The 13,292-nt window shown below is 54.9% G+C and overlaps 7 protein-coding genes across 7 annotated transcripts; 3 read left to right on the top strand and 4 right to left on the bottom strand.

Moving 5' to 3' along the window:
- Positions 1 to 390: 390 nt before the first annotated feature.
- On the bottom strand, positions 391 to 2,911 carry P153DRAFT_433836 (uncharacterized protein; the record flags this gene model as incomplete). Its single annotated transcript, XM_033673045.1, has 3 exons — positions 2,502 to 2,911; positions 632 to 2,422; positions 391 to 456 (listed from the first exon to the last, which is right to left on the bottom strand). Exons 1-3 carry the CDS (start codon positions 2,592 to 2,594, stop codon positions 391 to 393), a joined length of 1,950 nt encoding a protein of 649 aa, XP_033520420.1. The 5' UTR covers positions 2,595 to 2,911.
- A 202-nt stretch (positions 2,912 to 3,113) lies between these two features.
- P153DRAFT_322963 (ribosomal protein L14) lies at positions 3,114 to 3,825 on the top strand (the record flags this gene model as incomplete). Its single annotated transcript, XM_033665192.1, has 3 exons — positions 3,114 to 3,130; positions 3,202 to 3,286; positions 3,343 to 3,825. Coding segments are annotated over 3 exons (404 nt in total), but the record flags the coding sequence as incomplete, so codon positions are not given.
- Positions 3,676 to 4,492, bottom strand: P153DRAFT_369402 (uncharacterized protein). Its single transcript, XM_033668763.1, has 2 exons — positions 3,972 to 4,492; positions 3,676 to 3,924 (listed from the first exon to the last, which is right to left on the bottom strand). Exon 1 carries the CDS (start codon positions 4,476 to 4,478, stop codon positions 4,137 to 4,139), a length of 342 nt encoding a protein of 113 aa, XP_033520418.1. The 5' UTR covers positions 4,479 to 4,492; the 3' UTR covers positions 3,676 to 3,924; positions 3,972 to 4,136.
- Positions 4,493 to 4,906: 414 nt separating this feature from the next.
- P153DRAFT_369401 (peptidyl-prolyl cis-trans isomerase ssp1) lies at positions 4,907 to 5,676 on the top strand (the record flags this gene model as incomplete). Its single annotated transcript, XM_033668762.1, has 3 exons — positions 4,907 to 4,995; positions 5,049 to 5,485; positions 5,560 to 5,676. Coding segments are annotated over exons 1-3 (557 nt in total), but the record flags the coding sequence as incomplete, so codon positions are not given.
- Positions 5,677 to 7,062: 1,386 nt separating this feature from the next.
- On the top strand, positions 7,063 to 8,053 carry P153DRAFT_298491 (uncharacterized protein; the record flags this gene model as incomplete). The annotated part of the gene is made up of 2 exons (XM_033664214.1): positions 7,063 to 7,390; positions 7,455 to 8,053. 2 exons carry the CDS (start codon positions 7,063 to 7,065, stop codon positions 8,051 to 8,053), a joined length of 927 nt encoding a protein of 308 aa, XP_033520416.1.
- Positions 8,054 to 8,877: 824 nt separating this feature from the next.
- On the bottom strand, positions 8,878 to 11,262 carry P153DRAFT_83728 (uncharacterized protein). The gene is made up of 2 exons (XM_033673438.1): positions 9,635 to 11,262; positions 8,878 to 9,364 (listed from the first exon to the last, which is right to left on the bottom strand). The coding sequence occupies exons 1-2, from the start codon at positions 11,052 to 11,054 to the stop codon at positions 9,204 to 9,206; spliced, it is 1,581 nt and encodes a 526-aa protein (XP_033520415.1). The 5' UTR covers positions 11,055 to 11,262; the 3' UTR covers positions 8,878 to 9,203.
- Positions 11,263 to 11,786: 524 nt separating this feature from the next.
- P153DRAFT_399491 (actin monomer binding protein-like protein) lies at positions 11,787 to 13,278 on the bottom strand. Its single transcript, XM_033671732.1, has 3 exons — positions 13,049 to 13,278; positions 12,438 to 12,994; positions 11,787 to 12,388 (listed from the first exon to the last, which is right to left on the bottom strand). Exons 1-3 carry the CDS (start codon positions 13,089 to 13,091, stop codon positions 11,981 to 11,983), a joined length of 1,008 nt encoding a protein of 335 aa, XP_033520414.1. The 5' UTR covers positions 13,092 to 13,278; the 3' UTR covers positions 11,787 to 11,980.
- Positions 13,279 to 13,292: the final 14 nt, after the last annotated feature.

The following is a 13,292-nucleotide window of genomic DNA, read 5'->3' as shown; positions in this document are numbered from 1 at the left end:
ATTTTCTCGGGGTGGGGGTTGTGTTAATCAAGTTTGTCGAGATCTGGGGGTGTTTCCTTTCTCTTGATTCCCTTCTCTTTTTCATTTTTTGTTTGTCATTACTTCACATTCCCTTTTCTCTGTTTGGGAGGTGGTCGTCTGATTGAGCGTTTTTGGCATTGGCGTTTTTTTGTCTTGGGGCTGTGTGGTTTTTCTCTACGAGCGATTTGATTATGACTGACTGTTTGGATCGGATCGGATTGGATTGGGATCTTAATGATTCATTGCGGATGACATGCGAGTATGGATGTGGGATGGACTTGGCATGGACTGGACTGGATGGAGATGCAATAGCATATGCAGATGCGGAGATAGGATAATACACATGGGATGACTGCAAGTTTCTCCCGTTCAATGATGTGATGTGATGTGACTCGAACTTATTTGCCTTTCATTCCCATAACTTCTGCTATCTGCCTATCATATTATCGTACATCCACATCGTGCTACATGCCAAATGCCAAAATGCCAAAATGCTACATGCTATGCAAATACACAACACAAAAACACACCCCCTCCCACTCTCAAACCCACAAAAACACACCTTCCCACCCTACATCCCACCCCTCTTCCCACTCCCCTCCACACTCACACTCACACTCTTCCTCCCCCTCCCTCCCCTCCCCTCCCCCGGCCCAACAAACCGATGCACAGTCCTATGATCCAGCACCCTAACCTCCCTATCCCCCTTCCCCCACCTCTCCGTCTTCGGCCACGTAAACCCATAAAGTTTACTATGCCTCTCGCACCGCATACACTCCTTGCGAGTAAGATACCCATCCTGCTGGACGAACGCCGCGTCGCAGGTCTGGCACTCGACCCATTTTGAATATTTGGCGCTGAGGATCGAGGGGCTGCGGGTGTAGTCGCCGGGGGTGCGGGGGTTGGGCTCGTAGCCGTCGAGGTGCGTGGTGGCGAGGGGGATGGGCGCGTTGGGGGGGGAGTGGGTGAAGCGCGAGGAGGAGCGGGTTGTGCGGGGGGGTGGGGGGGGAGGCGGGAGGTGGGTTATAGGGGTGGGAGGGGTGGAGTCGAGGTCTGAGGAGAGGGAGGAGAGGGGGGAGGAGGGGGAGTCGTCCCAGGGGGTGGTTGTGATGGTAGTGCTTGTTTCTGCTGCTGATATTGTTGTTGTTACTGTGATTGTGGTCGTTTCGTCGCTGACGGTAGCGACGCCCAGGGTGGGGACTTCGTGCAGGACTTCCGGGTCGACTTTGATGGTGGGGGACACGTCTTCGTCGATGGAGGTTGCATCCGTAGAGGGTGTGGAGTGGGGCGACCGTGCTGCGAGGAAGGACTGGGGGGTTGATTCACGCGAGGACGAGGTTTCGTCCATGTGCATTGTCAGGAGGCCGTCGCGCTGCTGGGTGCGGATTGAGCGCGAGAAAGTGGGGAGGTCGGTCGCGGGGTCTTCGATGCTGGATACGGGCAGTTCTTGTCTGAGTGAGGATGTGCTGTGCGCCTTCTTGAGTGTTGCTTCGCGCAGAAGATCGGAGGCGTGGCGCTTGGCTGGGGAAGTCTTTGTGCTGGTTTTGGCGCGCTTCGAGGCTGGGGTTGAGTCGCGTGATGCTGTTGAGTCGTGTCGTCGTTTTCTTGTGGAAGCATCCTCTTCGTCTGAAGCTGCCTCTCCTGCTAGTTTCTCCTGCGCCTGCTCTGAGCCCTCTCCCTCCTCATTCCCATTCTCATCCTCGTCCTCACTATCCTCGATCCGTCTCATTGGCGCCCAGCCATTCTGTAGTCGATCCTCGCATGTGTGACAGAGACACTCTTCGTTATTTTCGCCAAAGTAATCCTCACCATATGACACGGTGATTTCTTCTCCTTCTGCGATAGGTTTGACGGCAACAATCTGCATTCCATCGTAGCCCTTGGTGGAGAGTCGGGCATTCGCGTCGCAATCGTGGTTGGCGAAGCGTGCGGGTCCAAGGAAAAGCGAACGCGTCTTCTTCCTGCTCGAGATGACGAGGCTGAAGTCCTTGCGCGCCAGTTCCAGCGCCGCCTCCTGCTCCTCCGTCATAGCGACCTGAACTCCAGTCAGGTACTTGATCTCCTCGCGCGGGTTGATGTCTCGTCGCGCGGTGATGGACGCCTCGTGGTCGATAATCGTATAGCGGTTTGTCGTTGTGACTTCGAATGCGCAGTCCGGTAGGTAGATGTTGACGTATCTCCGGAGGTGTCGCTTGAAGTGCTCCTGGTCCTTCTCATCCTTCAGGCTGGCCATGTACTTGCGCAGTCCGGGCAGGCGCAAGAGTCCCTGCACTGCCTCCACGGGGTCCTTCTCGCATATTACGTGCCTGCGAATGATGTCGGCAATGTCTTCTTCGTGCAGCCCTCGAGACGCGGAGAAGCGCCCACCGCGGTTCTTGCGGATCGCGGTCCAGTAGTAGATCTAGAAGCGCCTCGTTCAGCCATGTTGCCCGTGATACACTCGCGACCCTGTTGTCGCGGGCACGTGAGGAGTGGCCTACCTTGTCGACCAGCGCGTCCGTGATAACGTCGTCGTACGATGCCAGCTTCTCCAGCGTCAGACCGCCCCTTTTCTCGCTACTTCCAGGCGCCATGACTGCGCAAACGGTCGCAACAACGGAAGATTAGCAATGGCGCGCGGGGAGATGTCGGTCGTGTTCGTCAAAGGCAAGCGGCCGTCGCTGTCGTAAAAGGAGGTGGTTGGCGTGACGTATATGAGGCTTGGAGAGAGCGACCATGCAAGTTCCACTTCGGCCGTGGACATGTAAGGAACGTGTGCACGAGACGAGAGAAGGAGGGACAATAGCAGCAGCAGAGCAAGGAGCGGCAGCGCTTGAGGCAGCAAACACAAAGACGGTGAAATAGCGCAAGGGCGCAGTGCGATTAACGGAGGAGCAAGGCCTAGTACCCTTGTCCGATGTACCGGACTGGGATCCAGACTGACGCGCAGTGAAGGTTGCACGCGCAAGCGAGAAGGCTAGGATATGGGGCGGGGATTGCCGGCCAACTTCCGACGACACTGCAAACTTGTGTGCATCGCGACAATCTGCAGCAAACAGTGTGCAACTACATAGACAGGTGCCACTCTCTGCACGGTTGGACAAAGGCGGACACGATGATTCAGCTCAAGGTACGGAAACGGCATCGAGGCTTTGGCCGCAAACAGCGACAGCAGCACACCAACTCATACATCGCATTTAGACCCTCGTCAATTGCATCGACAACTCCGGCGCCGCCATAGTGGAGTGCGTCAACGTCCTGCGATCAAAGCGGCCCGCCAAAGTTGGTATGTGGGGGATTTGGCTGAGATGAGATGAGGGGACAAAGAGTTGACGAGGACAGGCGATCGCATAGTAGTTGTCGTCAAGAAGCAGCGAAACTTCGGCCCCGAGACAGGCAACAGCGTCTCCATCAGCGCAGCGAACAAGGTCCGACGAGGTGACGTGCGACATGCCGTCGTCGTGCGCACAGCGAAGAAGTGGCAGCGCCCAGACGGCAGCGTGGTCAAGTTCGACGACAACGCCTGTGTGCTGATCAACAAGGCTGGAGAGCCCATTGGATCGAGAGTCAGCGGCGTCGTGGCAGCAGAACTGAAGCACAAGGAGTGGTCCAAGATCTTGTCGCTTGCACCCATGCATGTATGAGGGGGAGCATCACGCATTTGCGAAGAGACATGATATGAGGGAAGAAGTGCATTTTCAGGAGTCTATGGAGCGCTGGGATGATGTAAAACAGATGTATGCCATTTTCAGTACCCACGGGTATCAGAAGACTCGTTTCCAGGACTCCGTGCCGTAAATATCAAGAGATCAAACGCCTATTCTATGCCATGTCGTGCACTTGTCGTTCGTTCGTTCATTCATCAACGTCTTTGTCACCTGGCTGCGAGACGACACCGCATCCGCAGCACACGTAGTACAGTTTCTGCTCATGTTAGAGATGTTGTGTGAATGTGTCGAGGGAAACCTCACCATGCCCGTGTCGGCGGTTCGCTGCTGAGACTGGAAGAAGACAGCCTCGTTCTCGCCGCACTTCATGCACTGCTTCTGGACGCGCGGCAACTACAAGCAAAAAGTACAGTTAGCCAGCAGGCTCAGAAAGGAGCAGGCAAGCAACAGAACAAGATGCACGTGTGCTCATGACGAGAAATCCTCCATGTCGTCGTCATCGTATTCTTCGTATTCCTCCTGATGATTTGTCTGTGGTTCCTCGTCCTCGGCTTCCAGGACAAACCCAGGAGCCCAGTCTTCACCGCACTCCACACACATAATATCCATCCCACACATGGTGCAACAGGGAAGATCCTCATTCGGAGAAAGCGAGGCTTGCGAAACGGAGTGGGAGAGACCAACCGTAGGATCCTGCGCAACCTCGGCCGTGACTCCAGCAGTGGCTCCGACCGTGGACGCGATCTCGTGGCGCATGACGCAGGACGATGGGGCCTCTTCGACGAACGAGCAGGTGCGGCAGGCGAACATGAGCCTGTTCTCCGCCTTGTCTTCGCGGGGGAACAGCAGGTTAGAGCTGGGCGCAGTCAGTAGGTGTGGCGTGCAGGGTCTTGGAGAGATTTGCCATTCTGAGCAGAAGCGGAAGAGGATGGGCTCTTTCTTGTTCGATCCGTCGTGTTCCGCGGCTGGGGACGACATGTTGGTGTGGCTTTGCGGCGCGTGTCAGATCAGAGGCTGCAGTCGTGCTTTTGCAGGTCGGGAGCGCGGCACACGTGTGGTTGTAGAGCGTGGTGGCGGAGAGAAAGTGTGAGTGTGGATTTTGATATCCAACGCGGATCCGGCTCGCGTTGTTGTCACGGTGACTCTGCATTGGCGCCTTGTCCCCTTGTCCCCGCATTGGATCGCCAACCGCCGCCTACCAGTGCAGACGTCCCTGCAACCTCAGTTCTCTGTATCCAACCCTTGTTCAGCTTTGCGCAGATTGCTCCTTGCTCACGCCAATCGTACAACATCACCCAGACCCACGACAAGTCACACTGCAGTCATGGTACGCTCCGTTGTCCGCCTCACGTGCTAGCTAGCAACTCACGCTCCACGCAGTCAACCGAAACAGGTCTTCCCGAAGGGTGGGAGATACGCCACTCCAACTCGAAGAACTTGCCCTACTACTTCCACTCGACTACGAAAGACTCGCGATGGGAACCGCCTGCAGGGACAGACTCGGAGATGCTGAAGCAGTACATGGCCGCCAACCACAGCTCCAAGGGCGTTGCGCCCGGCGGCTTCGGCAGCTCAGCAGGCAAGATTCGATGCGCCCACCTCCTGGTCAAGCACAAGGACAGCCGACGCCCTGCTAGCTGGCGGGAACCCAAAATCACGCGCGACAAGCAAGAGGCCGAAGAGCTCATCAGAGAATACCAGAATCAGATCAAGGCCTACGAGGGCGTCGAAGGATACGGGAACTATCCCGCCAAGTCACTTTCGGAGCTGGCAACGACCGAGTCGGACTGTAGCAGCGCGCGGAAGGGCGGCGACCTGTGAGTGTAGTAGTAGCTTGCGCTCATGACGAGGTAGCATATGGACACGAAGATCAGCAGCTAACGCTCAGTAGGGGCTTCTTCGGCCAAGGAGACATGCAGAAAGAATTCGAGGAAGCTGCTTTCAAGCTAAACAAAGGCGAAGTGAGCGACATGGTTGTGACCGCGTCAGGAATTCACTTGATTCAAAGGTTTGCGACAAAGGCCATATGGGGTTGTTCAACGCTGACCACATGTGCAACAGGCTGGAGTAGTCGATGGGATCAGCGCTTTGTGCTGCTTGGTCTACCATGGCAATACACCGGACTGGCGGATGCGCGATTTGCAGAACGAGCGCGTTGCTGCTGAGAGACAGGCTGGCCATTGGAGAGAATTGATGGGAGAGTGGCTTAGACCAACAGCGTCAGAAAGTGCTCAACACTCCAACGTGGCAGGCTGTGCTCGTTACGACTCATCATAACTGTACATGTAACACGTATTCATTCGTCGTCTTCTTGTTTGCATAGATAACCTTCTCGGACTCATTGATCAAGCTTCACGAGCTAAGGACGCGAGCTGACGACAACCAAACCACAATCGACTTTGTGCAGAATATGGTAGAGCCCTAAACTACCTACGACCGTGGAAAACAATCTATCGCACGCGGCGCGCTGGTAGGTGTCGCATCTTTTCGTCGCGCCCTCTACCTAATCGACGGGTTCGGAAATTTATTCAATATCTACACGCGTTGTGCGGTATTTTCTGCAACGCAAACGCATAGCTGCCCAACAGTCCTACGGGAAGAGAGTTCTTCAGGTACGAGTGCAGTGTAGGCGTCTTGCACCACAACCTTTGAGCAATTCAGCCGTTGCGAGCTACGCGCTGATGGTTTACAGAGCCAGCTTGGGAAACGTACGCGCCACCCACTCTCGGCATCCCGAACCAACCTTCCCAATCGGTTCCGGCTCGCTCCGAGTGGCAGCCACCACTGGTGCGGCGAGGACGACCCTGTGACATCACATGGTGAGTCTTGTTTTATTTTTCGCGAAGCCGTCCAATTCGCACAACCAGTACGCGGACTGGCTGCTGCACTGGCGCGCTTCTAGACTACCCCTATCAAGGCGATCATGCATCGACACAACGTTGTCGCATCGCTGCGGGCGATAAACTGGACGTGGTTGGGCTGTTCCACCCCTGCCTTGATTTCATTGTCCGCGCACGGATTGCGGTTCCTGCAATCGACGTAGGTAAATCATCCTCTAACCGGTACAGCAGTCTCGCTTTACAGTCTAGAAGGAAATTACGTCAGATCTATGAGATGGGAAAGCGCCAAAATCCCATCACCCACATAAAGCTTACCACCCCCGCCAGCTGTTCTCCACACGACTCCCACGCTAGGCCTTCGATCCCACCTTCACAGCAATACTCACCCTCCACGGCGTCTCGGCACATTCACTCTTCCCGTCGAGTAGTTTCCGTCGCTCTCTAGCCTACAAATAACAGGCTCCCCCTCGGACACCAAGCACAAGTGGTACACCAACACTCCTTCCACCACCACAACCACGACACATACATAGGAAACATAGATCATCGCCGACATGGCTACCAATACCCTCCAGCCTGCGAACCCCAACTACTTCGACCAACCTTCCTCACGCCCTCACACCCGTCGCAACTCAAGCCGCAAAAGTTTCGCCTCTACGCTTTCTAGAACAGGCTCTCACGTTGACCTGCCCCGCACACCCTGCCCCAAAGACGGCGATGCTTTCAGCTATCACCCTTCTCACCTCCACTCCTGGTACCTCCCCCAGGAGCTATGGGATCGGCTTCCGGCCGAGCTCCAGTCGGCCTTGGCCGCCGTGCAGCACTCTGGCGCAGCTGTTCTCACTGGTAAGTTGTCACAACACTCGTGCCACGTAGCAGTCAGTTACGCGGCATCGTTATCCATCATAACCGCATACACAAACAAATAGAGGCTGATTTACTGTAGGGTTCGAGCGTCTCGAAAAGCACACCGGGGATACCGGTAGTGGTCGTCCTGACCACAAACTTGCTGAGGATGAACTCCTAGTCCAGTTCGAAGATCTTCCACCACCCAAATACCGCACCATCAGCAACGCAAGCAGTGCACTCCAGTCAGACATTTCGTCTCCCTTCTACTGTGGCTCTTCAGCCTCTCAGTCTGGTTCCACATCGCCCGCCATGTCGTCCTTCTCAGTGGGGCACCCCGCAATACCTTGTTCGCCAATGTCGCTGGGTCCACCCAAGGAAACCTTTGCCGATATGCGAGGTCGCTCTCGAGACCGCTCCTTCTCCACACCACTCGACCCGCATGAGGCCTACTATGCGACCGAGCTCTCGCACCTACGCACTGAGGCCACTCCTCGTCTCCGTCACTTGGGCCGCAAGGTCGACACCGAGTGGTACGAAGCAAAACGCACTGGCAATGTCGCCGCCGAGGACGTCAACACTTTTGAGAACTGGTGGGCCGACAAGAAGTGCAGCATCCTAAGCCTCAACTACAAGGGCAAGCGTTTGGCTGCGATGCACGGTGTGTCTTCCTCGGGCATGGGCTGGTCCGCTCCGTAGTCGCTAGTGAAGTGGGTCTTCTCACTTTCTTGTACACGCGGTTTACGAAGTGCATGAGTCGCTCTGCTGGGGACATCGCCTCAGAGTGCTCTCGTACACGGGTTCCTTCGATACGGATTTCCTTTTTTCCTACATTGTTACACGAATCTCTTTGCTCATCATGTCTGTTTTTCAGCGAGGAGTCAGCGGTATCTACCCGCACAATCACGGTGCATCTATGGGACAGATTGGGGGTTCATTGGGACTTGAAATTGAGCGAGAGCCGGTATCTGTGGATACACTCCACACATGCCCGCCTCGTGTCACTCTACAAGTCGATGGGATGGACTTTTGGCGTCAGTGGGCACTTTTTACGGCCCTTGGTATCCTAATGTTTTCTACCTACTTACGATTCCCTACCTTGCTTAGGCAGCACAATTCAGCCATGCCAGCCAATGAAGATGATTTCTTGGAACACGTTAACATGCACTCCGATCGAGTGCCTTCAATACACACGTAATACCCCGCTACCCCTCCACTGCAGAAAGGTCGGGCTCCTTTCGATACGAGATAAGCCGAAGCCGCACCAAACAAACAAAAGCTTCTTATCACATGCCAATGCCCAACACCCCGATTCCCTACCCAGCACGCAATTAGCGCTTGCATCCAGGCTGCAGGCCGTCGGTCCCCAGTCCCAGATGCTGTATCTACGTTAACACTTGTCCGGCCCTTGCCGACTTGTCGGTAGCTGTGCTGCACGCTAATATGCAAGCGACTAAATCAGGCACCTCCGCGGACCGTCCGCCAAAACATGCATGCATGTGTACGGAAGAATCGGCGAGATTTGCTAATGAATTGCAGATTTTCAGGGTGGGCGTTGTAATAATAGACTGGTAGAGAGCGGGGTGTTTGCGGAGAGATGAGGAGATGTTGGAGGGGAGATAAGGGTTTTGGTGAGTGATTGGTGATGAGCATATATCGGGGGTTCTTGGGGAGGGGGAATTGTGGTGTTGGCATTATTGGCGTTGTTGGGAAAGAGAAGGGGAGGGAATGCGAAGGTGTATGTGGTAGAGTTTGATTTGACACCCATACATTTTGTTTGTCTGTCTGTCATGAATCTGGTTCGTTGGGATCTTTCTGCATTGCGTTGGGGACTGGGCGTGTAAGGGGCTTAGTATGCGTCGTTGTCGTCGTCTGTATCTGTCTCCGCACAAGCTTGTCTTGCTGCCGTTTGTCCGGAGTCTTTCCCCTTTGCCTTTTTGCTGGGATTTCGCAGCTTGGACTTTGCGTGCGAAGAGCAGGATGATGACGGTGGCGCAGCACCATTACGACCTGTGTGCTAGTCAGCATACCGCGAGACTATCCCAAAGCTAAACGATGAAGTACCGGTGCCAAGAGATGTAAACGTACGGTTCAATCCTCCGCACACTGCTTCATCGTCATCTTCGTCGAAACCTTGTCTACCCATCCGGCGATGTGCAGGGCCCAGGTCGAAACCATCGTCTGGTCGGGGACGGCGCGCACCTCGAGGCCGGCGATTCATGCCGCGGTAGTCCATGGGGTTGTTCTGGCGGCGCGGGGAGAGCATGTCTGCGCGCATACCTTTGCGGTTCATTCCGCCTGGTCCCATGGCATACGGATTGTCCATGCCCATGTCGGAGATGGACAGCGAGTCCTCAAAGGCCATGCCGTTTGTCATGGCGTGAGGGGGCATAGACATGGGCATGCGAGGGTTCATGCCCGGAGGCATTCGGTTCATTCCTCCCATGGCAGACATGGCGTTCATGCCTGGGGGGAAATTCCCCGTTCCAGGCATATTTCTCCCCATCATGGGATCAGCCATACCAGGCGCCATCTTGCCCATTCCAGACATACCGCCCATGTTCATACCATACGGGTCAGCGGGCATACCCCTTCTCTGCGCCATCCTCGGATCCATATGCATGCCCGGCTCTTCCATGCCGAACGGACTCGGCCCTGGAGGCTCGAAATTGCCAAGATCCGCAGCAAACCTCGTCCCCCGTTGTGGTTTCTGACTCTTCTTCATGTCCTCGAAGCGCTCGTCAAGCGCCTCCAGTAACTCTTCTTTGAACCCTTCAAACTTCTCTTTCTCCTTCTTCACCTGTTTCTTCCCCTTTTTGCGCTCCTTTCTCGCTGATTCGTCGTCAGAGCTCTTCGTGCTCTTCTTCTCTTTGCACCCCTCGTGATCTCCACAATCCCGCCCCAAGTCTTCCTTGAGGATGTACCGTATCTCTCCACTCCCGTACCTGTTCTCTCCCTCGGCATCTTCGTCCCATGCGTCGTCTTTCGACCGGTATAACACCCGGTGGCCCTTGCGGCACGTGCAGTTCGTCGTGCACACACAGGCATCGAGGAACGCGTCGCCGTCCAGCCATTCACGACCTGAAGGTCCAACCTTTTTGCTAGCAGGTTGATTGCGGTTTAGTTTTGTAGATGTAGGCGGCTCGGTATACGAGCGTGTGGGTTTCGATGGCGCAGTGTAAGCAGCCATGGGGACGCGCTCGTAGAGGCCTGGGGGTCGACCCGGGCGTCGCGGCTGTGGCTGTAGGGGTGCTACGGATGGGGAGCTGGTGGATTCTGATGGCGCGGGCGGATATGCATAGGGGTTCTCAGCAGCGTTGGGCATACCGCCACCACCACCACCGCCGCCGCCGCCATAGTGTGGCATGGCGGGCATAGGAGTGTACTCTGGCGGCATGCCCCTTCCCCCCATCCCAGCCATACCCATAGGATTCATCCGTGGACTCGGCATCCCCATCCCCATACCATTCATCCCCCGGCCGCCCATCCTCGGACTCGGCATTCCCATGCCCATGCCCATCCCAGCCATGCCCCTACCACCCATCCTAGGACTCCCCATCATACCCATCCCCGGCTGCGGTCCCATATACATCTCCGGCGCAGATCTAGATCGCATATCCATCTCGCGAACCCCCATGCCCCCTCTTCGTCCTCCATACCCCATGCCCCTCCGCATTCCCCGTGCAGGATACCCTTCCATCTCCACGTCGAACTCGCTCTCGCTCGCTTCGGTGCCGATGTCGAGATCCCGATGTGCGCGTCGCTGTTTGGGCGATCTGTAGACTGGGCCTGCGGCGTTGCGGGTTGGTGCTGGGTGTACGGAAAACGCAGAACCTGCATTTGTTTTTAGAAATACGGAAGATGGATGGGGCAGGGAGGGGTTAAGTACCAGCTGGGACGAACACTTTTCCTCCTGGTGCGGAGACTTTGACGAGAGGGGGTGGGGTGGATTGACCTGCGCCCATGGTACGATGGAGGTGAGAAACCAGTGTGTTCCCGATTTACGGCTGGATGGTAGCAGAGAGAGGGGGGATCAAAGACCAATGAAAACGTCTAGCGGGGGGTCATCATAGATGCGAGGAAGTGAAGTGAAGTGAAAGATATGAGCGTGGGAGAATGGAGAACAAGAGCATATGGCGTTTGGATACGGGGTGTGTGTGGGCTGAAAGACAGCGAGTTGTTTGCTCGAGGTGCTGGGTTGGGTGGTACGAACGTTCCGCACTGCATGAGCTGGTCCCGAACGGACAAACAAGATCGTCGTTGTCGTGTCACGGGGACTTGTCAGCAGCGCTAATGTGCAGATGTATCGGGAGTGGCAGTATGCAGTATGTCAAGTCCGGATGTGTAAATTTGGGGATCTGATATGCATAGGCGATTGCTGTTTTCCTTTGCAGTGTGAACATGTAACATACATACTGTACCGGCGTCTGCTGGAGATCGATTGGTAACAAGAATGTGACGGGTTCACAATCTATATTCTCGTTATTTCTTAGGGAAAAAAGGCAAGTTGGGCTTTCCGCGACGACCAACAAGGATCATACGCAAAAGAGCGATATGCATGATGAGTTAGCTAACCGTGACAAGACCAAATCACCAACCTATTCCCTTCAGAACACAACACCCGAATTATTCAACAGCATCAAAAAAGCTCTTGTCGGCCTCCATAGCGCTATACGTCGACTCCGTGCCCTCGGTCGCATTCCTCAAGTACAGGCTTCGAAACTTTCCGATACGATCATCTTTTGCTTCGAACACCAGATCGGCTGGGTCATGGATCTCAATCTTCTGGTCCACATGCACACCGTTATCTTCTGCGTGAACGTTGACGAGTCCCGGGATCGCCATGGTGTGTTTCATGCGTTCTTGTACTGATGCGCTGTCTGGAGAGCAGAAGATGAAGTACAGGATGTTTGTGGAGGGATGTCGGTAGAAGGTAAAACTTGGACGTTCGGTAGGGAGTCTCGCTGTGACGTCTTCTGGTGGGAGCAAGGTGAAGAAGTTCAGCTTCAGTGTGTTGATGGTGATGTCGACAGACTATGTAGAGTTAGCGGCACGTAGAGTCGGTGTAGAACGCAGTGCGTACTATCTGTACCGTTGCTCCGGAGCTGTAGAGCTTCTTCAATGCATCTACAGCGTTATCATCGATAGGATTCTTCATACGCCGATCACAGAGGCGACATTTGTTTTGCTTGTGTCCCATGTCTTTGATGCCGCCGTTCAAAGTTCCCTCCATTTCGGTACATGATTGCTCGTGTTCGTCTCGCTCAGCCCAGGATCGAGCGTCTGTTATCTCTCCGATCTCCTTGCAAATCAAAGATGACGAGAGATGCTCTTCGCCCAGCTGGCGCACCAGGTCATGGCGATTTTCGAGGAAGAAAGCTCTGTGAGGTTCTTTTGAAAGATAAGGCACGTATGTTATAGCGGTTACGGAGTTGTTGCGGCGCAAAAATAGGTAGAGTGGTATTCGAGTGTTCAGGATGTCGTCGAGCTGGTTCAGGCTACTTTGGAACGAGGAGTCAAGATCCCTGGGACGTATGGGCGCCAGTGGTAGAAGCGTATCATCCACGAGCATCAACGGAAGAGCCAGATATATGGTGTCTGTCAGGAATGCTTTGAATGCCTCATCGACGGCTGGTGTCACTGAAAGCAGATCGATGTGAGTTGAGGAACCACATAACGGAATGGAGGCCATACCAATTTGTGCCTTCTTCATTTTGGGATAGCAGATTCCACTCATGCCCGTCTTGTGTTATGGTGAGAGTGTCGCAGTTGATCTTGAAGTCGAGTGCATAGAGTGGTAGCCCAGCGACAACAAACGATGCGGAGACCGTACCTACCACAGATACGCGTCTTACACTGCCCGGACGCGTCAACATCGCTTCTCAGTCACCTGGCAAATGGTGGTCTGATACATTCTCAACAAGTCATGGTTGCGATC

The sequence above is a fragment of the Dothidotthia symphoricarpi genome, assembly GCF_010015815.1.
Source record: "Dothidotthia symphoricarpi CBS 119687 unplaced genomic scaffold P153scaffold_18, whole genome shotgun sequence".
Classification (NCBI taxonomy): Eukaryota; Fungi; Ascomycota; class Dothideomycetes; order Pleosporales; family Dothidotthiaceae; genus Dothidotthia; species Dothidotthia symphoricarpi.
The sequence above is the reverse complement of the archived record's forward strand: the minus strand, read 5'-3'. Positions and strand labels throughout refer to the sequence as shown.

Bases quoted from the DNA above. Each gene is read 5' to 3' on its own strand.
- P153DRAFT_369402 (XM_033668763.1), bottom strand. From the start codon at position 4,478: ATGTTCGCCTGCCGCACCTGCTCGTTCGTCGAAGAGGCCCCATCGTCC.
- P153DRAFT_83728 (XM_033673438.1), bottom strand. From the start codon at position 11,054: ATGGAAGGGTATCCTGCACGGGGAATGCGGAGGGGCATGGGGTATGGA. The intron at 9,365-9,634 runs GTATGCGCGCAG...ACTAGCACACAG, and splicing joins AGGCGGAATGAACCGCAAAG to GTCGTAATGGTGCTGCGCCA.
- P153DRAFT_399491 (XM_033671732.1), bottom strand. From the start codon at position 13,091: ATGAGTGGAATCTGCTATCCCAAAATGAAGAAGGCACAAATTG. The intron at 12,995-13,048 runs GTATGGCCTCCA...ATCTGCTTTCAG, and splicing joins AATGAAGAAGGCACAAATTG to TGACACCAGCCGTCGATGAG. The intron at 12,389-12,437 runs GTACGCACTGCG...AACTCTACATAG, and splicing joins CCGGAGCAACGGTACAGATA to TCTGTCGACATCACCATCAA.